The sequence below is a fragment of the Gymnogyps californianus genome, chromosome Z (genome assembly GCF_018139145.2).
Source record: "Gymnogyps californianus isolate 813 chromosome Z, ASM1813914v2, whole genome shotgun sequence".
In the NCBI taxonomy this organism is placed as follows: Eukaryota; Metazoa; Chordata; class Aves; order Accipitriformes; family Cathartidae; genus Gymnogyps; species Gymnogyps californianus.
In genome coordinates this window covers 44,397,359-44,423,396 of record NC_059500.1, presented here as the reverse complement: position 1 = coordinate 44,423,396, position 26,038 = coordinate 44,397,359, and the positions used below count along the sequence as shown (strand labels likewise).

Genomic DNA, 26,038 nt, shown 5'->3' with positions numbered 1-26,038 from the left:
GCAGTTTCCATTTCTTTACAAATCATACTCTTCACAATTCAGTATTAAGGGGTTTTTTTTTATAGTTAACTAAATAACCGGGACTTTATTTTAGGTATTCAGCATTCTGTTGATAACATCTACTTTCAAATGCTTAACAGCTATGGCCAAAACCCCACTAATGAATTTTATGGCTACCTGTTGAAAAGCCATTGTGTATACAATCACTCCAATGCAGGTGAACCCTTGTAAAAAGCCTCCTGGTTTTAACTTACATGTGAAATCAGCAGGACTATTTTCTTCATCGATCACCAAAAACATGTCAAGTTTTACTTAAAAACCCAACAAAAAGTTATATATTGCTTAGTTTTACTTCTGCAAGCTAAATAGCTCATTTTTTCAAAAACACGTGACTGTCAGCCTCCTTGCTGAGAGAGACTTGCTAGAAAAATAAAGACCTATTTACCAAAAGCAAATTCCAATTTTGGGGAAAAAAACCAACCAAAAATCAGACACAGAATTAGTCCAGTATAAGCTAGAAAAATTAACTGCACTTCTGATGCTACATTACTGATAAAACAGCAAAATACAAGAAACTTCCTTTTTATTTAAAACTACTATTGAGAAAAAGTAGGTTTTTTGGAGAAAGAGGCCACTATGAAAGGTTTGAAAAAAAATCATGTACTTCAAATCCGTTACTGTTTTACACAAGTTTTAAGAATCAAAGTTCTTAATCATCAATTCTCTGCAGGTTCTCATCTTTCACGATCTCTGAAGTCTTGAAAGCCAGATGTTCCAAAAAGTTCTACAAAAACACTGTATATTTTTTTTATATATATATATATATATATGTATCACTGTTCATCCATCCTTCCAAGTCGCCGCCGCCGCCTACAGAAAGCCTTTAAGTTCCATTTGTTTGCCTCCAACATAAAAGGTCCATTGTAGACAAACAACACCGTCATCTTGTCATTGTAAGTGAGATTCTGCAGGAGCTGGGGAAAAACACAAAAAACAAAGTCAAAATAGCTAGAAGAGATGTTCCCCATTATCCAAAAAAGGTGAAGGAGGTCTACGTAAAGCGTTAGATCTCAAAAGGTCAATATAGCAGGATTATAGCCTTTCTGACAGATTATATATATTTGTTCCTAGAAACCCCCCAAAGACAATCCACTGATTTTTCAGGCAACTTCCATGCTTCACTATTCTTACTACAAGAAAATCTTCGTATCTAATCTGTATCTTCTTGCTGCAAATGAGGTCATTACTTTTTTGCCATATCCACAATGGGCAGAGAATATTGGCTATTTTTCCTTTTTTGCCAGGGCAGGGCAGGAGGTAGAGTTACTTGGGCACAATTATTATGTCTCTCTTCAGCCTCGTGCTCCTCTGAGCTAAGCAATTTCTGTTAGTGGAAACTCAAAACTTTCAAAACTTCTTAAAAGTTGCACTGCTGTCTTCTGGAGTAACTCCAGCAACTGTACTACTTTTCTGAAGTGTAACAGCCAAAGCTGGACACTTACCATAGTCCAAATCTTGTCAGGCACAAGCCCAGCAGATTGACAGATGTCATGCATGTTGCAGTGCTCAGGATGACTTTTAGCAATTTACTTGCAACTGATGCTTAACTTGTCAACCACAGCAACTTCTCTCTCCCCAGTCCTTCAGGCATTTATGCCTTAGTTAGACCAGATGCTGTTGATGATTCTTCCCACTTAAATACAGAGTCCTATGCTTGTCTGTGCTGAAATGCATCCTGTTTTCAAATAAAGTTACCTAATCTAAGATTGTTTTGAATTCTAATCTTGTTCTACAGCAAAGAAGCATTCACTCCCAACATGGTGATTATCTGCATGTTTAATAAATGTAATCTGTTTCAGCATAGATTGATATTAAAAATACTGATTTTCAAACCCAAGACTCACTCCTAAGGAATACATTGTATTCAGAACACAATTTTCCTAATCAACTCTACTGCATATTAATCTATACCTCTTCCCCTCTGTAGCTTGCTTAAAAATACAGCTGGGGAAAGTGTCAACATACTGAAAAAACCCACGATAACAATTTTTCCAGTATCCACTGGATACATACATGGAACTTAGCTTGGTATGACAATTTGTCATACTTTCTAGTATGTGATTACATACTTGCTTTCTAGTAAGTGATGACATATAGTGTAGGCTCAGGAACTGCAGGTAAGCCACTGGAACAGCAAAGTCTGGCTTTCTCCTAAGCCTACTCTGTATATTATCTTTTAATTATCCTCTGATGCAGCCTACTCAAACTATCTCATGGGCTAAAACCTTTACATGAAGTGCTATCTCCATAATGTTCTTTGTGGTACGCCATTACAACTTCACTATGTTAACTGTGGTGATCACCTACCTGCAGGGGCGTGGAGAAGAAAGAAATACCTTCATAACGCCATCTCTTGCTGCTGAATAGTGGTGCAACACATTCCTTGATCTTCCTCTTACCATAATGTTAAATGGACTTTTTTTTTTTAAGCCTCTGAAATTTCTTACTTCTGCTTTCTCATTTTTACTCTGATCTTTCTGGTTAGCTCTGCACGCTCGATTTCCCCCCTTCTCTATTCTTAGTAATTTGACAATGAGCACAACTTTTAAAACAGACTCTGAACCCTAGATAGTCATCTTCTACAGTTCCTTATATGCGGGAAGCATTATAGTTAGTAGAGCTATCTCTATCCTTTCAACACCAAACTAATTTCTTATTTCTCAAAGTAGGAGACAGCACAGAAAAGCAGATCCAATAAGGAGAGAAATCACAAGAAGACAAAAGGGGACAGATAACACACACAACAAAAAAGAAGTAATGTGGACAGGAAACGACCAAACTGTGTAGAAGTAAGAATACTGCAAGATCAGAAGGAACAACAAGCATCACCTTCCTCCTGCTCCCAGTCAGGTAAATGCTGTAGGTAGCTTTTCTCAGAAAACTGCTATTTACAGAAAAGAATAGCACATACCAGCCAGATTTTCTAAAATGCAGTGAAGTACAGGATGCAGGAGAACTGACATGTTAATAAAAAGCGTACAGCCCATTACTGAACGCTTGCCTCCTTGGTGTACAAGTAACCTTTTACTGGTTCAATCTGTCTTGGATCAAGTTGAACACAACATTAGCCTCTGCTAAAGGTGCAGGTGAACAGCCACCCTACTTACTAGTCCTTTCAAGCCACAGCATCACATCACCGCATTACGTAGTAAGTCAATTATAATTTTTTTTTAATGGAAGAGCACAACTAAGCACTGGTCATTCTTGACTGAAAAGTCCTCTTCAAGCCATTCTCCACGGAGCATAGCACTGACTTTTTCTGAGCTTTTAAGTCTCAGATTATTACTTGAATAGTTTTCCTCCATTAATGTGGGACTCCTCGAGTTCTTCTGACGTCAGCAGCACTAGCCTGTTCCAATATCAGTATCTGACCTGTTTGGAAGTTGGTCTCTGCTATAATCCCAATTCTCTGTGAGCTAGAGGCATTACATTTGACAGCCTTGTTACACAGTACCCCTATCCACTGGTGGTTAACCTGTGATACTTCCACAGAGGCCACAATTCCAGAATGTGTTTATGATGAGATGAGCCTTGTAATACGTTGTCTGAATTCCTGCCAGGACTCTCCTTAAAATGGGCAAACTCTCTCACAGTTACCCTTTAACATTACGTTCTTAGGTAAAACAGAGATAAGTTATACAGTGTTTATAGTGATATTATCACAAAAAACTCAACTCTCATACGCATTAAACTTTCAATTTCATTTTCTGCCACGCACCTTTGGTGTAATAAAGAAGTACTGAGACGTGCTTTCTTTACAAGCAGTTTTCACAACCATTTCAAAAACTCTTCTTTCATTCATTGGATCCATTCCCTAAAAGAAAAAAAAGAAGTCTGTTCTCTCCACTGTGTCATAAGCATCTATACAGTAAGAGGTTATATACTGCACTATTGATCCTCACCTGATTTATTTCATCTACAACCCTGAAAGGACATCTGTTGAGTTCCTGTAGAGCCATCAGGTACAACATGGTGGAAACACTTTTCTCACCTCCACTCTGATGATATGGAGTCAATTCATGAAGTTCAGTGCTACTGTGGAATTTGACTCTAATGCGAATCCCGTACTTGTCGTACTCCTCCTACAAAAGCCAGTACCTGTTAAACTCAGTTTCTCTGTACTACAGCTTATTTGATAATGACATGCAAATTAAAGGAAGTTTACGTCAAATGTTCCACAGGGGTCTACGAACTACTCAGGTTCAACTTAATATCAATATATTAATTCTGTTTCATATATTTTCCTTAACTCTGATCTATTCTTGTTAGATAGAGAATTTTCAATACCACTCCCTCCTTGTGACACCGATTTGTTAATTTCTGAATCCTGGTAAGAAAGACTTCATACATATTAAGAACTTTGACAAGAAAAAAAAATTCTTGGCTAGAAAAAGGAGAAAGCAATGCCCCTATAAATTCCATTCATCAGAAAAAATCCATTAGGGTACATGACGCTATCAACTTGAACACTAGGTGATGGGGAGGGGTGTGTGTGTAGGTTAAGATCCCATCTGAACCTCTTCAAGTACAAGCAGTCCAATTAAATCCTTCACTTGTCCTCCACTAGCAGATTGAGATACAAAGCCCCTACAAAATCCACCATGACAGCAATTTCCCTATCATACTCAGTCAGGAAAACCACACACAAGGATTCCTACCCTGGCCTTTTCTTTAACAGAAAACTGACACTTGTCAGCAGTCTGAGTCAATGATACATTGGTGTGGGGATAACAGATGTGGTTCAAAAGAAGGCCCATGCAAGCAAATACATTCATGACTTCAAGAAAAAAAGAAACCTTTGGAGTACTTGCTAATATTTCTGAAGTTCAGGTAAACTCAGTGCAGGAATGGGAATGCAATCTCCAGTGGAGAAAGCCCATTGGTTACCATTTGGTCTACATAAGACACAATCTTTATATGCACCTATCAAGTTAATGAGAGGTACAGGGAAGATTCAAAAGTTTTAGGAATATGAGTTCCAAGACGTCTATCCATATTCACTGTGGAAGCAGAAATCCTGCACTTGGAGGTCATTGACTCACATTCTTCTGATAACACAATTGTAATGCTTAGGGTAGCAGAAAGGAGTTGAGGTGATTCCTGATGGTTACTCACAGAATACTTCTAGATTTGGAAAGGAGAGTTGTGGCAAAGAGACAATGAAAAGCCCATCCCATAGAAGGTGGCACATGCCAGTTTGGTTCAGATTGCCACGTACCACAGTCATCAACAGCCATATGAACCTGGGTGACCTGGCAGAGTAGAGTCCCACTGTAGGGCTGTCTTTTATGAAGAACAACAAGGTCTAAAAGCCACCATGAGTAAATAAGCCAAACCATCTTCAAGTCTTAAAACTGCCTTAAGGAACTTCAAGTCTGTAGCAACAATTTTCAGCTTCTTTGCTACCTTCAGGTCTTGCTTTGGGATGAGTAATGTACATACCAGCTAGCATCTAACGTTGGAGAGGATCTATCAAATCCTCTCAGATCAGCTAATCTGCTAAATGAGAAGAATGAGCTGTCTTTTGGTGTTCCTGGTGTTTTACTACACCTGCAGGCAGACAAACATCCTCAGGACTGGAAAGTGTAAGGTCTTATACTGGTATTTTCTTTCATGTACTACAAACCTCTGGTGCTTCTGGTGTACCAGTATTATAGAAACATGGAACTGTGAATCCTTGAGACTGAGGCAAATGCATACACACTTTAGGAGAGAATTAAGGTGACCTGACACAGTTATAAACTCATGTTTGTTAAGTGCCAACTTTTTCCAATTTTGAAGACAGGTCACCTTTCTTACCCTTGATGTTTTCCCTGTTGGCAACGGGTTGACACTTCCAAAGACAAACTGAAGACCTGCCTTGAGAAGGAGTGCTATATGACCATGACAGACACACTGGAACAAAGCAACGCTTAATGCAGCTAAAACTATTTGCAAACTGATTTTGGTTACCATTTCTTTCTCCCCCACTATGGAAGAAATTTCTTCTTTGGCATTTAATGCAGCTTATCAGAAGAATAATTAGCTTCTTGGATTTGCAGATTGTAGCTTGATAGCCATGCCTGATAATCAGGAGCCTAAGAAGGAAAATCATGGGGCATGCTTTCAAAACAAACGAATGTTGCTGCGCTGACCTTTCTGGAGGTGGTATTTTGCTAAGGGGAGCTAATAAGACATTCTCCTAATCAGTGGAGATAACAGCACCATAGCTTAGATGAACTTTCTCCGTTTTAGTAGGATTTGGTACTTGATTGTCAGGATCAATCTCAACAGACCACAGTCTGGCTTGCTTATGACCAGGAACACTTAGCATAGTGCAGTGAAAAAATATCCTTAAGTTCACAATTTAGTTCCTGTTTCTTCTCTAGCAGATACTTGCAGAGCTTTTGCTATACTCTTTGGAAAGGGACGGTGCTGTGGGACATCAAGAACACAATGACTTCATGTAAGGAGAAATAAAAAACAAGACCTAAGGCCTCTAGCCCACTGTACTTTCAGATGCATTGGCACAGACTGAAACTAGGCTCGGAGAAGTGTACAAGGTACAGGCTGGCAAAACCTCCAGTAAAAAAGACTCGCCCTCCAGCACAGCCACAATGGCATCAGAAAGTCAGGCCTTTGTTGCCAAACTACTGGGAATGCCAGTTCATATAACTGACATATTCCAGGACCTGTCAAGAACGATGCTCAAAACTCCCTGCGGGGAACTGAGGAAGGTGAGGGTTATCACTGCTAGCACTCTGAATTCTGGTTACCAAGTGCTACCAAGGAAAGTCAGAACGTTCACTGAGGTTTCTGCTAGGATGTCAAGGAAGAACCTGGTGAAGTATTTCACACAGTAGGTACTATCACCAAGGACATCATCAGATCTCAAGGTTCCTGCAGGGCAGGCTAACAGAGGCTTGAACTTCAGTGTCACAGGAATATTTCTAACAAAGATAATTCTGCCTCAAGTGTCCCTCTTTTGATATTTACAGGTCAGGGCAAAAGAGTATCCTGCAGAGAAGAAGGGTAAGGAATCCAAGCTCTAGAACAGATTATCCACCTCTCTGTACTATAGCCGCTGATCCTTTGAGGAAAAAGTTTTAGTCATTAGCACAGTACCACTAGCTAACCTCTTAAACTACTTGTGACATCTTTGCAAGAGAAAAGCAAGATATTCAGAAAGACAGTCCAGACTCCCCTTGCTTTTAAACTGCTTTACTGTTTTTCTGTGTACTCTCTCCCAACTTACTTTTAGATAAAAGATAGTATTTGATAAAAGATGTAATATAGATCTGACTCTGTAGGTAACTATCAAAAGAACTGAAAAGTCCATGATTTAATGTCCTACTGTTTCATAATACTAGTTTCTATGTAAACATTTTTATGCAGTTCATGTAAAGAGCCTTGTCAGTCACTATTCTGCCCCCAAAAATAACTACCACTTCAAATATTTTAAGAAAAGCTGCTTGAGTAATTTACAACAGCAAAAAAAATGTTTAAGTGTCAACTTTCATTATTGTGGAGTCTATGCATTACATATGAGAGTCTTAAAATCATCATTACAGAGATCAATTTAAAACAAAATACCCAATTTCTCTTCAGCCCACTGCACTGAGTATTTCTCCCCAAGGTACTATTGATGCTTTAAACTCTTCATCAGAGGTAAATCCTGCCTACAAATGTTACACAGGGCATGACAGGCTGGGCCAAATGATTGCTACTTCCAAAACAGACAAAATGCCAGCAGACTTGAGTAGAAACTACATGTAGAACCAAATCAATACAACTCTTAATGATAGTAGATTTAGCCACTAAATGATAATAGAATAGCACAAATTAGCTACAAATGTAGAATTAAATCACTAACTTAATAAATCTGAGTTACAGCTAACGTAAATACAATGCTTCTAACCAAGCCCTGTCAGTTGCAAGAAGCTTCCAAAAGCGAGTGAGCTGAAGTCCCATGCATCTGGACAAAGACTCATTTTCCTTTAATCAGACTGCTAAGTCAGTTCTAGCACAAAAAAAGTGTGTTCATCAGTAAAAGTTCGTTACTGTTTTTAAAAGAACATCTTTCCTACAATCCAAATGACAACTTGTTATTTTTTCTCTAGCAATATACAAGCAAAAGATGATGCATGAAAATATGAATGTTATTCTTCCATATGAAAATCATACCTCATTTTCCACATGAAGATCAACTTCACCAACACACTGCATAGAACTAAAGAAGTTACTGAATTTCTCATTAATTTGCTCAATCAGCGTTTTCAAGGGGTTTAGCCACCTTTCTTTGACCTAGAAGTAGACATAGCCACGTAAAACCATTTTTAATAACTAAATTTTCCTTTAGAGATAGCATTTAAATTAAAAAATACCGTAATTACAGAAGCTAACATCTCAGCTGACACTCAAGACAACTTGGAATGTCACCCTTTATTTCTGTACATACGTTCTATTCTAATAAAGACATACTGATACAGAAGTGATAATTTCAGCTATTACCTGTGAAATGTTTTGCTTATAGCTATCCAATTCATTTTTCTTTTCCTCTAGATATTCCGTCAACTGCTGTATTTCTCGTGTCTGCTTATTGTATTCTTCAACAACCTGCCAGAATAAAAAAACCCCAAGCAGTCAACAAAATGTTTGCCAGTTCTAACCTTGACTGTAAAAATATCACACTGCACTGATTCTGTTCAAACACAATTATACAGATTATTGCACTGTACACTGAACAAGATACATTTCTAGCTTTAAAGCAAAGAAACTGTAAAGCATTGCTTATTTCAGGTTACTGCAACTTTTTGTTCTTTTTAAAAGGCACAGAACACACTGTTCTTTTGGAAGAACTTACTTAAAATTTTAATAGATGCAGAATCTGGCATTTACAGCACATTGTTCCTGCTGTCTAGCTTATTATACCAAGAGATCTAGCACAGAGTGGGAAGCAAGTACAATACGGCTGGAGGGGGAGGAACGGAGGGCGGAGGGAAAGCAGTGAACATACCGAAGCATTCAGGCCTGTGAAACAGGAGGCCCTGGTTTTCTCTTCATTCAGAAAAGCATCAATTTCCTCCAACGTGGTTGGAAGAGCCTGAAAAGCCTACAAGAGAAAGGATGCATGTGTTACACAGCAATACTAATGAAGGACTCAAGTTTGCTAAAAAGAAATCAAATAAGCCATAAAATATTCTATTACTTTTAATCAGGATGTCACATATTCAAAATTTAACACAGCAAGATTCCCTCACAAACTATTCTGGACAGAGAAAGAATGCTAGAAGTTCTACTGTGTAACAAAGATACACAATTAATTGCTCCTTAGTTGCCTACCTTGTGCAGGTACAGATGCTCACAGACTTGGTATAAGCCAGGGGATATGCTAGTTAAGCCACGCAAATACTTCTAGAGGCTGGGAAGACCTCCAGGTCAGTAGGTGGGCCCAGATTTCAGTTATTTTGTGTTGCTCCATTAGAGCAAGAAACTAGAAAAACACGGCCTCTAATTATTTCTACGAACACAAGACTATGGATTTTAAATGAAATTTCCGATCAAATTTTCTCTCCCCTGTGCACAGAACAAAGTGATAGTCAGAGGATATCCCAGCACTACTTAAAGGTGCTTTAAAAGGGTAAATGACAACGTATCAGCCAACACTAACAGAAGTACACATTATCCTTTACTCGTAGCCTTCTAATATAAAATATATAATATTCTTTGCTGGAGAAGTTAGAATGGTGTACATCATCCAAAATTTAAGAGATATGTGGAGTTTTGGTTTTGTACGTACAGTTTGAAATTCTTTTGGAAGATGTTGATCAGGACTCAGTTTGCAGACCTGTCGAGCTTTTTTCAGCAATTCCTTGCAGTTCTCTGTAAGAACTCGCTTCCTTTCATCCAGTTCACGAAATTGTTGCTGTTAGAAAAGATATTAAAGATATTAAAATACACATTATTTTTATTTTATTATAAATATCCAGAGGTGACACTAGCACACTGGCAACAAACAACATCCGAATCAGAGAATGTAGGTGAAATCAGACTGCTTAAAGATCGAAAATCTTTGTTTCAACACACAGAACTCATTCTGCCTCTCTGCGTGAAGTCAACAGACGTCAAGGTAAACTGATCAAAAGCATGTTTTTGTAGTATAGCTAAATTTATTTTCTCTCAACGAGACAAGTGTGCATGTAGATTCAATATATGTCTCAAACCAGACTATTTTACAGGAAATACCCTATAAGCCAAAACACAACTACTGTGAGCCTTATTTTTTATTAGTTCCCATTTAACTGCTTGGGAGAACATGGCAGACATGATGTACACTGAATGGTATTTTAGCTGAAATTTTACAGAGTAAACATCATAATTACACAATCAGAAGTACTTCCTTTGCTGTTGCATATTCTACCTCTGCAATACAGCCAGAAAAATACAAAATGGCAACACACATAATTTTTAAACTAGTGCTGAAAAATAAGTGAAAAGCAGGTACAGTTTCTGGTTTTGAACAGTGGTCCCAAGGCTAAACTCACTGGAACTTAGTATACGTAAGTGGCCAGCCCAGCCCTATGACTTTTATAATGCAATGTTATCACAACAGTAGTTAAAATACAATACACAAAATAGGATACCTTCATGAAAAGTGTTTCATGAAGTGTTTCAAGCTGAAGATTATCTCAAATAAGCAGTATTCAGGCAAAATACTTGGAAAGCCTCAAGTATCTCTTCCTCTCCGTCCCCAGAAATCTCACTCACTTATCTCTATACATGTGGTCCCTACCGCAGGCCTGTTGCTTCCAAATGCTGAGCTGGCAGTGCTTGGGAGTAACTGCTTGCTGCTGTCTCCCAGCTCAGGTGAGCACCCAACTACAGATAGCAGGGAGCTGCCAACCACTTAGAAGTGAAAAGGAGTACATACCAAGACACGGGAGCTTTTAATCCAAGTTATTTTACTATACATTTACTCAGTGATTACACACGCAATCTATCACATGTAACACAGTTACACCACAGGAATACACTGTTTTCACTTTTTTCAGAGGCATAAAACTCTAATTCAAAATCCATATGCACAATATTTTGCTTCAGAACTTTCTTCTGACAGTTTGGAAAGTTTATTTATGTTCCTACACTTGGGAGAGCTTTATCTTCCCAATTTTTATTGTTGTATACTTCAGTTAAATATGGGAGCCCTCCAGTGGCAAAAAAATTTTGAAGTGTTCATTTGGAGGTTATACAGTCAGATAAATAAGATTTTTAAATTCCACATTTTTAAAATACAGGACACAGACACTGATAGCAACTCACCTTACTTTCTGGCAATTTAACTAATCTTTATTTACTAAATACAACAGAAGCAGTAGTAATAGACACGATCATGAGTGATCATCCATGGAGCTCTCACACTCACTCAAGAATTAGGGCTGCTGTTCTCTACAGCATATATCAACTCAAAAATCCTGTTTTTCCTTCCCTCCACCAAGCACTACGAAACAGATTTTGCATTAGACGTAAGCATTTCACAATCTTCACAAACACACTGTAAAGATATTTTTCTACACTGTGTTGATGTTTTCAGAAAGGTTAAAAAAAAAAGGCTTTTTTTAGATTCCCTCCTCCCCCCGCTTCATAAAGTCTATTGTAGAGAAGGAAGGAAATGTCAGATGTGGGGCAAGAAGGACTGGCATTAGAGCTATACAGGTAAAATAGCAGTAAGTGGAGGATAGCCCTCTTTTTGGTTACAGCCAAGATCTGATGTCATTCTGAATTAGCACAAATAAAACTGTACACCACAACGCTTATGTTCCATTACATATCTGCATATGCCCTGTAATACATTCAATAAACATTTTTTTAGGAACATTTTATAAAGTTCTAAATTAAAACTGGACTGTATTTTGGATGTCAGAAATCTGAAAGCCAACTGGCTTCATCTGAAATGTGTTTGACCTCATGATAACGAAGGCAAAGGATCCAGTGAAAGGCAACACACCCCTACTTTTTCATACAAGAAACATCAATTTTATACTTATGTGTTTCACCATTTCCAGAGCCAAAGTCTGAATCATGTGAAGTGGGGAATCTCAGCTCTCAATTGTACATAAAGCTCCCATTTGAAACCCCGCAGAGTTGCATGAAACAAGATTTCGAGTTGATCTCTAGGCACTAAAAATCTGAAATAGATTCAATGTTGAATATGCCTGAGCCAAGCCTAAGGCAAGTAAAATTCTTCAGGGTGTGAAAAGGAAAATTCATATTTGGGCAGAGGAAAACCTCAGCAAGACCGGGAAGCAACAGACATTTGATGTGGTTATGAAGCACATACTAGAATAAATGCACTGACAGTTCAACAAGGTTAAGTCTCAATTTTCATTCAGGTTTGCCAGTTGATTGTCATGGCCACATGCTAAATAAAGTTAGATAAATATAAATAAATAAAAATACACAAGTTTTGATTCCTTCTCCCTCCTATATATTCAAAAGGGCAATGTTAAGGTTCCTGTTGATTTCCTGAAGGTGCCTCAATAAAACCATCTAGATAAAAAAGCAACTCCAAGTAGAAAAAATTATTGTTTTGAACAGAGATGCTACCATGAAAAATCATAGCTTAGACAGAGCTTTACATTTGTTTCAGCCAACAGCATAAGAACCAACTTGGAAAGAGCTTTATCCAGGTACTTCAGGAAAGTTCTGTACTAGTGTGGAGCTTCAATTACAGCTTCCTGAAAGGCATCTACCAAACAGCAGAAACCAATTATATTCTGTATGCACAAGCAATTTGTATTCTGTTGCACTCATCAGTATTGCAACCGGTTTTGTGCAAAATAAGAAGCTGGTTAAAGAAAATATAGTTACTAGTAGCCAATGTTTTCTCATGAATGTGTGTTTGAACGCATGCTTGGTGACAGCATTTAATTATTTGAAGTTTGGAAATTTATACATAGAAAAACAGAATCTGCATTTTCTTACAACTTGGCTTAAGAAGCAAATGCTGCGATGTACATACTGAGTATTGATACCAATTATTTAAACACATTTACACCAAATGAACCTGAAAATTAACAAGCTATCAAAGTAAGACAATTAGCAAGACTCTTTCAAACAACCATCATAAACACGCAGGCAACTGTGCCAATTATCTAATGAGCAGATGGGGCTAACAATCCTCCCTAACGTTCATTATGGGTCACAAACACAGATTTGCTTCTTAGGCTCATTAAATAAATTAAATACAAGGAGTTGTTAAAATAACACTAAGGTTCCCACTTGAACTGCAATGACAAAATACAAACCCCAGAAATCTGTTGTTGCTAACTTGACTTGTTCAAAAACATGTACTTTTTTGGCCTTTCCACCTAAGGGGTTAAAAACACCACCATAAAGCAACAAACATGCTGCTCTCTCCACAGCATCCCAGTGCCAAGACCTCACAAAAGGAACATATGTGATCTTCTCCTAGATGTATTAAGTGGAGTTTGTGTTTGCTTCAAATCTTAATCAGATATTTACTCAGGTATTATAAAGACTCAAGATTGCCTGGGAGATAAACACCATGAGTAAGCGCTAAGTATTAACAAAGTTTTGCGGCTTCTTTGGCTGATACCCACCATTCCAATTTCAATGAATGCATCATGACCAGCACATGACCTACAAAAATGTCTGATGATTAAATAGAGAATTAATGGTCCCATAATTGCAACATTTAGGTTCCAATTTAGTTCACTACACAGCTTTTTTACAACATACTTATTTCTATTTCTGTTTGGCTTCCTCCTTTTTGCAAGTTTATTTATTTTATAAAAACATGCAGCAACTGTTTGCAAGACTTCCTCAAAGTGTTGTGATGGCATCCTCATGGGCAGCTTTGGAGCAAGACTACCTTAACACAGCACTGCTGCAGAAAAAAATTTATCACAGCCAAAGCCACTAAGAAGTTGGAGGGAAGGGCCAATTTAAACGTACTATTTCAAATAACACTTAATTTGAGATGAAGCTAAGAAATACTGAGTTTTCCCCATGAAAGCGCATCTCTTAAGGCACAAAATAAGAAACAAACCACAAAGTGTACAACATACGTCATTCACAGGGCAATACAGGAAAGAGAACTTCTAAAAAAAGGGGCTAAAGACTTAATTCAAAGACTCAACATGCAGTATATGGGGAAGCGTGGCATTGGACTTCCATGTATGTGAAAATTTAAGATGCACTTGAATACTCAGAAGAGTTTTCCTCCAGAGCAGTTAAATTTCTTGAAATCCTAATTATTAGGATTACTGATTTTAGGTTTTTTTTCTGTTTTAATGTTCCTAGAACCAACCATCCAAAATATAAGCTCTGATATCATTTCCTCTATATATGTGGTTGAATGTAACCCAGTAACAACGACTAATGGGACCTCAGCTGACTCAAACACCTCTTCACTAGGGAAGAAGGCAATTTTTTTTTAATCAAGAATTATCAGAACTTTTACCTTACAAATCCTGTCTACTGATCTGACCAGACATCTACATATGCACCAGCCCAAGTTACTCTCTAAACGATGAAGATGATGGGCACAGAGAGAACTAAAACCATTAAACAAATTTCCCAGTGATGATACACATGACTCACATGAGGTTCACGGCTTTGTAACACATTCTTACTCCTTACTGAGCTCCAGCAATGAAGGATTTGCACTGGATTTTGATAAAGTCTAATAACAGCTGCATCACATGAGAGAACTGATGCAACAGTGATTTTCCAAGTAACATGCTGGACTTGTCTCTGTCTTCAAGTTGCTTTTTGCTCCTCTTGGGAAGTTCTCCTCTTCCTAATTTTCCTGCAAGTGATGATACCTATAACCTCAAGTGGTTTTCTAAATACATGCCAAGGTCATTCTTTTTGGAAGTGCATATCCATCCAAAATATCTATCACTTACCTTTTGAACTGCTTTCCAATTTAACAGCAATTTTTTTTTGTGTGCGTGGATCAAATTGAATTAGCAGTAGGTTATAGTTAACCTGACTCTTGCAAGATAGGAAAAAAAATTACCATCCTTTACTTTGACAGTTTTTTCCCCAGTACATTGAAAGATTGTACTACTACACAAATACAAAAATTGACCTCTACGCACCAATCCATGAGAGATCACAGCATCCTCTGCTCTTAGAAGAGAGTACTTCTCTGTGGAACTAATTCCTCAGAGACTGTCTCTTTACCTGAACACAGCATAGCTTCCTAATATGATCAATAGAAGGACCGTTCATCCTCCTTTCTGTCCTCCAACAAAGGCATTTAATTACAGTATGAGAAAATAAGCTATAAAAGAAAGGTAAAACAGCTCTGCTGTACTCTGATACAGTACTTTCTGGTTCATCTTGAGCTTGCATCTCCCACGATGCTACTTGTCTACAACAGACTTGGAAGAAAAATAATACTTCCAAGTAACAGCTAGCCTTTTGACACACTCTATGCATTATAATAAAAATATCCAGGACATGATGACTGTTCAGCACATTTTCACAGAAGCTTAGCTGTCTTAATTGAGGAAGGCAAAGCTCCTATTCAGCTTTAAATGAAGAGGCTGAAGTCAAACTACAGAAATCAAGGCTAAATATTTAGCAGTACTAATACCCATTTCTGAACAAAGACACAGAAGCATTCTTTTCTACACCATAAAGGCTTCCACAGAAGATGTTTTCATAGTAGATATCCCAGTATTCATAGAAATGGTTACCTCTGCAGCTCTTAGTTGTACGCTTGCTGCTTTATACTCTGATTCTAGTCTGTTCTTCTCAGCAGCCACTGTAGTGCTCTGAAGAACCAAATCTGCTTTGAGGATGTTCAGTGATACGCAATTCTACATAGGAAAACAGAAAATGTCATTTTTTTCCCCAAGAGACTCAAAACTGATATAATCACTATCAGGCTTTAGAAACTATCCATTTTTTAGTCATAGCATACAATCTCACACTGTGTTCAGCTCTTCAACACTGCTGTCTGTCAAATTCAATGAAAAAGAAAGGTGACTTACTGGTGACCCAGTATAGTATAGTATAGTGTACCAAGATGTATAGCCCCCACATACTTTTAATCTGTAAACACATACATATCACTTGCAACCAAACCATTTTACACCAAAAAAGCACGTTCTCTTTCCCTATGCCATATACTCACATGTGAAATGTGAGAAAAGACAAAGCCATCTCAATTCTTTCTCAGAGACAGAATCCAAAAGGTGGATTTTGATGGACTTCAGAAGTCACACACAGAGATGGAAAAAGGTCAAAAAATAAACACATAAGATATATGCCTCTCTCACTGACAATGCCAGATGACTGACCAGATGTACAGTGACTCTAGTGTCTTGTGTCTTAACTGGAATAGTGTATGACAATAGAAGGAGGCTCTACTTTGGAAGTTTCATAACAGGCTTTAGTGATCCCCAGAACCTGGTTTGACAACTTTGACATTAAAATGGTTGCTTCTTTAAACAAGTCAGCCTCAGGAATGGTCTAGATGCTGCAAAATCAGCAATATATTCTTGACTGTGTGAAGGGTAGCTTCAAACCTTGAATTATGGGGCATTGAGAACACCGGTTTACCATTATTTTTTTTTATGATGGGCATATAAAGACAAAGGAATCCTCTCTCTTAACGAAAGGGAGGACAAGGTTCCAACCATAGACCAAGGGGACCTGTAGGACGAAGTTTTGAGAGTGTTAGCTTCTGACCACGATAGTGAGCCAAGGTCTGAGATGTCTATCGTTCCTCATTTCAACACAAAGTTTCTACAGTGTGAACTTGGACATAGGAATAAGTTTATTTGTTTCCAATCCACTTAAACAGTTGAAAAACAATTATCAGAGAAGTAAACTGAAAAAAAAAAGTCATAACGAAAGGAGATGAAAAATGGAAAAAGCTAAGATTATTCAAAGACAACAGCACAAAGAGAACTACATGCAAAAGCAGTATCAGAATCTGAAACAGTGGAACAACGCTGTTTCTGTCGACTGGTTGTAAAGTATTGACGTGTATTAGGTACGTGCCAGGTACACTCTGCCTTGCGTATTTGTGTAAATATACATGCAGCCTGTCACTCTATTTGACTGTTCCACACAAGGCCCAGAACTCTTAAAAAAGTAGATCATGTTGCCACCACGCAAACACACAAAAATCCCATACATGTTTTAAAGTTCCTTCTGTGGCAGAAGTGAGTATGCCTGAAACATATGACTACCTAAATTTTTATCACTTTAATAGCCTACAGCTAGTATAACTGCAAAATCTATTGAAGAAAGTACAAAGACTCCCATAAACTTGGAAGCATTCATGAAGTCTGGTTTGGGGATGACCAGAAATGTATGGATTTCAACAATCTTGATAAAACATATAACGAAACATCTTTCTTGTATCAGATAATTTTCTTCTCTTCAGTATGTACTAGCATATATTTTCTACAGCACACAAAGTGTGAAAATTAAGCTGATACACAACTGAAATAAATCCATTTTGTAATCAATAACTATTTCAGGCAAATACCATCCCTCCTCCCCTACACAGCTGGTATACTGAGAAATACACAGTATATGTTAAATCCATTTTCCTATACTGGGTGAAAAAAAGATTAAGACACTCCTTCAGGCAGGTCATACAGCAGTCAGTAAACAACTTCATCTGCACTTTACAACAGCGACACACTTGGACAGTTTACGTACTGAGAAATGGGCATCAAATACAAAAATCAAAAAGCATATTCTAGAAAGTCTTGTTTTAAATACATAGCATTTGCACAAGTTTTGAAATGAGTTACTTTCCAGTACTGTTATTACTTGCACAAGTTCTGTAAGTTCTATAATCTATAGCCTAGGCAGCCTTTTAACATGGCAGGTGTCTTCTACCATTCTTTGGCATTTTCAAAATTGCTTTGGCTAGCTGACCCAAAGGTGATCTCTGAAACACTTCAATTGTTGCAATCCATGCCTATGAACAAATAGAAACAGCCCACCCATTTGGAATATTTTCTTCTTTATTTATTATATAAATACCAGCCTCCCTTGAAAGGTAATACTCAACTCTTTTCAGGGGGAAGCAAGAACATTTTTCAATGTTACGAAGGCATGATGAAGGAACAACATACACGCTCAAAGCGGCTGCAAGAATGGCACCATTTCTTGCTGACTGCAAAAGCACAAGCAGATTCCCTTGGAACTGAAAGTAACTGTTTCTTGTGCCTTGGTCATTAAAAAAACCCTAAGAAAATTCACCTTGTGGCAGCTCCCATTATTAGGGCTTACAGGCTAAGCTGAAGCACCAATTAAGTCCAGACTGGTTTTTTGAGTTAAAGAAAACCTCATGACATTGGAGCCTGAGACTTGAGCACTTTTCCCATCCTAGCCCCCTTCCACAATCATGGATCCTTACACTTTTTTTTCAATAAAAACAAAAAAAAGGAGATTATGAACTAGGACGGAAGGAACAGTTCACAGAATTATGCAGTATTCCAAAAATGTCTAAGCTGAAATGGTTACACAGTTCATTCCTAGTTCATTCCTGTATTTACTGAATCAGACCATGGATTCTAAGACTTCAGTCACTGAGAGTCTAAATCAATGCAAGCAAATGATCTACAAATTGAATCAACAGATGAACAAGTTCAAGTTCATCTAAGCTGCAAAAGATGTTTATATTGAAGCAAGTTAGCTCGTAAACATTTACAGTAACACATCCAAATGTTGCACACCTCCTACTTAAGTTACAAGAATTGGACTTTTCACAATAGTGGAACACATAGCAAGTTAAAAATACATACCTTTATGAGATGCATTAATTCAGTAACAAGTCTTGCTTTTTGGATGTTTATTTCTTTGATCTTTAAATTTGCCTGTTGGGATTCCTTCTCTAGGTTGATAGCATCTTGTTCCAGCTGTCTTAAACTATGGGAGGAATCAGTATTTGATTAATAGTGATTAAAAATAAATTGTACAAAACCATAAAAATTCTTAATCTTGGTGATAAACCAACAGCTAGCAAGAATAGGAATTTGTACACCTAAACATTCCAAAGACATTAGAGGCATTCCCAATCTATGCACTTTAAACCTAAGAAATTCAAAAGACAAAAAATTCCTAATTAAAGAAACTCTGATTTTGGCTACTAAGGGCATCACTCAGCAACCATACTCCTTTACTTCTGTAAATTTCAGATTTAAAAAAAAAAAAAAAAATCAGCATAAGGATGATATTTTTCTTCTGCTGCTAGTTCCTTGCAACAATACAACATAGGAGAGTTCAGGAGGTTTGCTTAATTCTTGTTATATATACTAACAAAAAAAATTATGTCCTGAACTTACTGCAGAAAACCAGAATTTTCACTTGTTTTAAACCTCAAAACACGTAACTATGAAGAACTTCATATGAAATGATCATGATGTTTAGTGAGCTGCAAAGCATTTGGAGATCTTCAAAAATGGCCAAACAGGCCAAGAGGATGATCCAGGAAACTACAAACTAATCATTCTTACTTTGATCCCTGGGAAAATTGTGGAACAAGTCCCCTCAGAAAACAATTCTAGGGGCATAAGGGAGGAGGTGATCAGGAAGAATCAGCAAGCGTTTACCAAGGGTATATCATACCTGATGAACCCAATTGTAAAACGACAGGATGACAGGAGATCAAGTGGTTGCCATTTACCTCAATTTTAGCAAGCCTTTCTGTGAAGTTATCTGATAAAAGCTCACCTGCACACTCAAAAAGAAGAGATAATAGCAGGTGGGGAAAGCCCAAATAATATCCTACCCTGGCTACCTCCAGGCCCATCACAGGAGCCATCAGCCCATGAAATGCCCATCTCCACAAGCCCAGAGGAGCACAAGGGCACCCTAGCAGGCGGGAACCCAAATTAAGGACTAAGAGGAAGGGACACCCTGTCCCAGGACAGCCTCAGCACCAGTTTCCAGGTGTGAAACCCAACAAGGTAAGTCAACACCACAGCACCCTCTGGACTGAGGGGGGTTGTTTCGTGGGGGTACAGGAGACATTATGGGATGCAGCAGAAAAGCACTTTGCAACTGTGCAGGACTTACTATTGGATATTCAGGGGAGAAACCAAATGTGGGGAAAGGGAGAGATCTAGATGATTTGGAAAGGAACAAGTGTGGGAACACAGAGGGATATGGAGATAAAAGGGACAGCTGCAAGTAAATAGTTGGCTGGTCAATACACTTGTCCAGACATGCCCAATTGGCACACCCTCTTCTCATTCAATTCCATTTTTCACTCTTTTCCTGGGTGAGGGACCCTCTACTCAACATTCATGTGTGTGAATGGAAGCCTAAGTGCAAGCAACTATAATCACAAGTCAGAGGAGAGGGCCTGCTTGTCTGTGATGCCAGCAACTGGAGAGACCAGAGTGAGTAGACTTATGTGACAGCCACTGAAGTGGGACCATAGGTCAGAGGCCCATGTGTCCATGGCACCAGCACTTGGTACAAGTGCAGGTGTGCAAGTGAGTGTGTGATCCCTAGCGAAGACCAAGCCAGACTAGCTGGTAAGTAGGTGAAGTGGCCTGGGACCCAAGGGGGCATCTGTGTCACTAAGGGTGAGACCACAGGAAGAGATGGCTATTGGAGGGACCAGGGGAGTCCAGCCTGGCTGCCAGAGCCCATGAGGTCTGCTGTCTCCAGGGGTGAGACCTGCTGGCATGTGTTTGTATTTAAGGGTAAGATGACAGGGGTACTTGCTGTTGGGGGGGACTACGAGAGTCATGGCTACCTCTGCGCATTTGTATGCCTGTGTGTCCCTGAGGGCAAGACTGCGGAGCTGGCTACTGGGAAACCAGGGAGTCCCAGCCAGTTCTGCATATGTGTGCAGATGGGTGAGGGACGCAGCCTGTACAGGCAACAGGAGCAGGGCTGCAGCCTTGGGCGTTTGCATGTCCAGGTACCAGCAACTGGGGAGACTGAGGTCCAGGGGCAGCTACTATGCAGACTCAGTGTCTGGACCCAGCTGCTGATGGGATCCACACTGCCCGTATGTATGCGTAGGAGTCTCACTAGGGGAGCCCCATCCTGCTCAGACAGAGTAGGAACATGATGAGGCCACTGGTGCTGTCTTTACCCAATTGCTCTGTGTGTTCATCTGTGCTGTGTGCCTGGCCACGTGTAAATACATACATACGTGCTGTTTAGATGTGCTCTGTGTGAAGGTGTCTACTGGGAAGACAGGCTTCGCCTCACTACTGGTTGCACCTGGGAGCATTAAGCTGCATCAGCCCCACCTTCCTCTCAGAACCCATTCGCCTAACTTTTTTAATGCTGTCTCCCACAATATTGTTGTACTCAAGTCGGAAGACTACAGTCTGGATGGATGGAAGACTAGGTAGGTAAAAAAAAAAAAAAAAAATGGTTGGATGGTCAGGCTCAGAGGGTCATGGTTAGTCTGCTGTATTCTGCCTGGAGGCCAGTATCAAGTGGGGTACCACAGGATTAAGTCCTGGGACCTGTCCTGTTTAACATGCCCGCCAGGGACACAGAGGAGCAGACAGACGGCACTCTCATCAAGTTTTCAGACAACAGTAAACTGGGGGGAGCAACAGGCCTGTCATTCAGAGGTGTCTGCTGAGGCGGGAGGAAGGGGTTGACAGAAGGCTCATAAGATTCAGTAAGGACAAATGCTGAGTCCTGCCCCTAGGAAGAAAGTGGGTCTGGCAGGGATACAGGCTCGGGACAGACTGGCTGTGGAGAAGGTCTGCAGGGAAGGACTTGAGGTATTGGTGGACAGTGAGCTGAGCGTAAGCCAGCAGTGCGCCCTGGCAGCAACAAGGTTCCCCAGCATGCTTGGCTGTACGAATGGAAGCACAGGCAGGAAGAGAGTGATTTTTCCTCTCTGTTCAATGCTGCACCCAGTTTTGTCCCCTGCCCCAAACCTCAACAAATTGGAACAAACTTGGAAAGCAACCAAGATGGTCAGGGGCTATAGCACAGGCCTTGCAAGGACAGGATGAGGGTGCTCAGCTTGTTCACCCTAGACAAGAGACAGCTTCGGGGCACCTAATAGCAACCCCCCACTACCCTTCCCACAAGGAAGCCACTGACAGGATGGAACCAGGCTCTTATGAGGTGCATAGCAGAAGGCTGACAGACAGTGGACATAAGTTGAAACAAGGAAGATCCACACTGGATGTCAGTAGAAACTTTTTCCCCATAAGGACAGTCAAGCAGTGGAACAGGATGTCCAAATGGGTTGTGCAATCTCCATGGAGACTTTCAAGATGCAGTGGGATACAGCCCTGAAAACCTGGTCTGAATTCAGTGTTGACCTTGCTTTGAAAGTGTGGCTGGACTACAGACTACATGAAGTCCCTTCCAACCTAAGTGATTCTGTCATTGTATATTACTTTCAAAATTATATCCAGCTTTATTCAGATACTCATATCAATTAGAAACATGAATATTTGAAAATAGTTATACTCACTGCAAGGATTATTTAAATAATTTCTATCTCTACAGAAACACATCCACATTATACAAGAAAATTTGTAATGTCCTTGTCTGTAATTGTCAGGATTCTTACCTCTATTCAAAATTAAGAGTGTTAATTGTTTTTTCAAAGGGAAAGATTTAAATAAATATTTGTTTAGGTAAAGGGTGCACCTCCTGCCTTCAAACTGTATTCTGTATTCTAGTAAAACACCATGACAATACATGTATCCCTAATAAGAAGACTGAGAGCAATACTTGGCTTTGAGGCTAAGCTCACATTCACACTGTTTAAAGCTGCTTCTTTTCACAGCAACCTGGACACATGTGACTGTACAGCAGTTGATTCTAGTCCTGCTATCATCCCTGCAGCCCTGTTTTTCTTTTCTCTGCGCCCCCCCGCCCCCCGGCCCTTTTCAGTTTAATGTACCATAAGTAACACAAGAGCTGTGCACACAAGCACCAGCACCAACTTTTGGAACATGAGAAGTAGTGTGGCGTAAGAACATATAGGAGTATTTGAGGGTACAAGGTCTGCTGGGACCATGTTACAGGAGTGGAGGGTGTGAAGCCTGGGGCAATCTCGTCTACACTGCCTTCTGGGAGTGTGAGCTTAAGTAAAATACCTCTTGAACCATGCCCAGGTTCTCCCTTATGACAAAGCAGTAACAGAAGAACTAACTGCAGAGGCCCACAAGACCAGAAAATACATTACGACAAATACTGTGGACAATCAGGGTCCAACTTGATCCCTGACATGCTTACTTAGTACGTTATGGTATTATCTAGGTACGTGCTACCAAGACAGAAGACTATGGTAATATTTGGGTAAATGAGTGCAATGATCTCTCACTGGAATCCTATGATTTTATTACAGAAAACCATTTGGAACATTGTCACATGGTTTCTCAAATACTGTGTTAACCTCCATTTCTAAACACCTTCTTTATCTTGATTATCACCTGTATCTGATGCTCAACTACTGCTTACTTTGTAAGCGTAAAAGCACACTGCAGTAAGAGGAAGCCAAAATACCTTTGTTATTAAAATTGTTCATGTTTCATAGATAATATGGCTAGTTTCCTACCTATCATACTTCACACCAATTTTTGATTCCAACTGTCTCCTCCTGTTTCCTCTCTCTAAAAGCTCCTTCTTCTGTTGCCTGAGCTCATTGTCTCTGTGTTCCAGATGTTTCTGTCTCTCAAACAATGTAGTTGAAAACGTATCCAATGACTTTAACGTGTTATTGATGACCTGAAATAGAAGAACACACACGACTAGCATTCCTACTACAAACACACCATACTAACACATGCAAGGCTATTGTCATGGTTTAACCCCAGCCAGCAACTAAGCACCACGCAGCCGCTCACCGCTCCCCCTTCCCCCTCCAAGGGGGATGGGGAGGAGGATCGGAAAAAAAAAAAAACCTAAAACTCGTGGGTTGAGATAAGAACAGTATAACTAAAGTAAAATAAAATATAGTACTACTAAAAATATAATAATAGTAATGAAAAGGAATATAACAAAAAAAAAAAAAAAGAGAGAAATAAAATCCAAGTAAAGACAAGTGATGCACAATGCAATTGCTCACCACCCGCTGATCAATGCCCGAGCAGCGACCCGCCCCCCTGGCCAACTCCCCCTGTTTATATGTTGAGCATGACTTCCTATTGTATGGAATATCTCTTTGGCTAGTTCGGGTCAGCTGTCCTGGCTATGCTCCCTCCCAGCTTCTTGTGCACCTGCTTGCTGGCAGAGCATGGGAAACTGAAAAATCCTTAACTTAGGATAAGCACTACTTAGCAACAACTAAAACATCAGCATGTTATCAACATTATTCTCACACTAAATCCAAAACACAGCACTGTACCATCTACTAAGAAGAAAATTAACTCTATCCCAGCCAAAACCAAGATAGCTATGCTTATTGCACGATACAATGGGTAGTAGGTCACATCATATACAGCACAGAAATAAATTCCTACCTGTTGCTGGTTTTCCAACTGTCTTCTTTCATCTGTATCCACTGAACTAGTGAGAAACTGTGCCGCCCTCAGGGATGTGTTAGTAGAGAAGGTTAGGTTTGTATAAGCAGATACTTTAACAACGTATTTTTCTTCTGCTGTGTACATTTGCCTAAGGTTGGCTTCTTGTATGACCTAAAAAACACACGAAAATATTAATCTGACAAAAGCATTACTTAAGGCAAGGCTTTTCAGAACAAGAACTAAACTAGCTAAAATCCACAGTAAAGAACTTCAGCTTATGCAAGACTGTGACTTGTTAACAAGCCTTTGCAAAAAGATGATGCTAAGTTTAATGCATCATTATACTTGTAATTCAGACTGGTCGGCAAAGAACTGTTAAGATACTGTCAGCGTATGTCACCATAACCAATAAAACAGGTTCTGATTGTTCTGATATTACAGATAGACACTGTAAAAATCCGTTAATATTTGTACTGCATCATGAACAAGGATTGTACTTGCTGTAGATGTATAACATGCAAATGTAGTCTGTGTACCAAAGAACCAGAAGTACTTAAGAAATTAATAGATGAAACCATAAGATGAGCTGTAATGCATGAACTTCAGTGAAGCAAATGTATCCGTAGGGAAAAAAAATGAGGAGTATAGTACTTCAAAAAGATATAAAGTGTCCAGTAAACCAGGAACAGCAAAAAGCCTCCGTAGGACAATGTAAATTTGACTAAAGATTTTTTCAGTTTATATACACAGTACCAGCAATATTCTGTTGATTTGGTTCCTGGACACTGACAACCGTGTACTTTGCTTTACAGCTCAGACTGTGGTTGAAGACATTTCCATCCTAGCCCTTTTTCCACACGCTGAGCTCTATGAAACAGGTCTCCTTTTAAACTAAAGCTTTCTCTGGCATGTGTGAAACAAAATGTTGCAAACAACGCATTTCTCAATCAAAAATAATAAAAACAGAAAAAACTTTACACGACTGAACTGAGAAAGTGCCGTGTGCAACACATTCAGAATAGTGGCTCATCTTTGCTGCTAGACCAGTGATTTTTCACTTTCTGCCCACAGAGCTCTGGAAAGGAGAGAGCTTCTAAGGAGTAATTCTGACTGGTTTACAAAATGTAACTCAAAAGACCTATTATATAGGTAATCTGCTTCATCAGGTGATAAACACAAAGTGGTGGAAGAATTGCAGTTTAAAGACAAAAGTGCTTAGAAAAAAACATTAAGACAAGAGCTTTTCATCTAGGACTTCCTCCACTTTTACTTTCCTCTTCCTCATTCTTAGAGCCTCAGAAACACAGATGATAGGAAGGAGCAACAGCTATCCCAATAAAACAAAAATTGTTCTCTATTCGCAGAGCCTGTTCCCTGAGTTTCTCAAAAAAGCAACTCTTATTGTTCTCAAAGAGCCTAAAGTAGTCTTCTGAATTCAAAGAAGAGTTCACTGTCTGTACAAGAGAGATAACAGATGTCCAGCATAGACTGAGAAGTGAATAAGGATTGAAGTTGAAAACTGTCATGTGTTACCC

At 39.2% G+C, this 26,038-nt stretch overlaps 1 protein-coding gene across 1 annotated transcript in view; it reads right to left on the bottom strand.

Moving 5' to 3' along the window:
- Nucleotides 1-639: 639 nt before the first annotated feature.
- SMC5 (structural maintenance of chromosomes 5) overlaps nucleotides 640-26,038 on the bottom strand; it is a 49,535-nt gene continuing 24,136 nt past the window's right edge. Inside the window, exons 14-24 of the mRNA XM_050913524.1 lie at nucleotides 24,501-24,674; nucleotides 23,597-23,766; nucleotides 18,843-18,966; nucleotides 15,768-15,890; nucleotides 9,839-9,964; nucleotides 9,056-9,151; nucleotides 8,551-8,655; nucleotides 8,224-8,343; nucleotides 3,963-4,142; nucleotides 3,779-3,874; nucleotides 640-974 (exon numbers count right to left, since the gene is read on the bottom strand). Of these exons, the coding sequence (XP_050769481.1) occupies nucleotides 834-974; nucleotides 3,779-3,874; nucleotides 3,963-4,142; nucleotides 8,224-8,343; nucleotides 8,551-8,655; nucleotides 9,056-9,151; nucleotides 9,839-9,964; nucleotides 15,768-15,890; nucleotides 18,843-18,966; nucleotides 23,597-23,766; nucleotides 24,501-24,674 (1,455 nt within the window). The 3' untranslated portion in view covers nucleotides 640-833. The remainder of the gene's footprint in view (nucleotides 975-3,778; nucleotides 3,875-3,962; nucleotides 4,143-8,223; nucleotides 8,344-8,550; nucleotides 8,656-9,055; nucleotides 9,152-9,838; nucleotides 9,965-15,767; nucleotides 15,891-18,842; nucleotides 18,967-23,596; nucleotides 23,767-24,500; nucleotides 24,675-26,038) is intronic.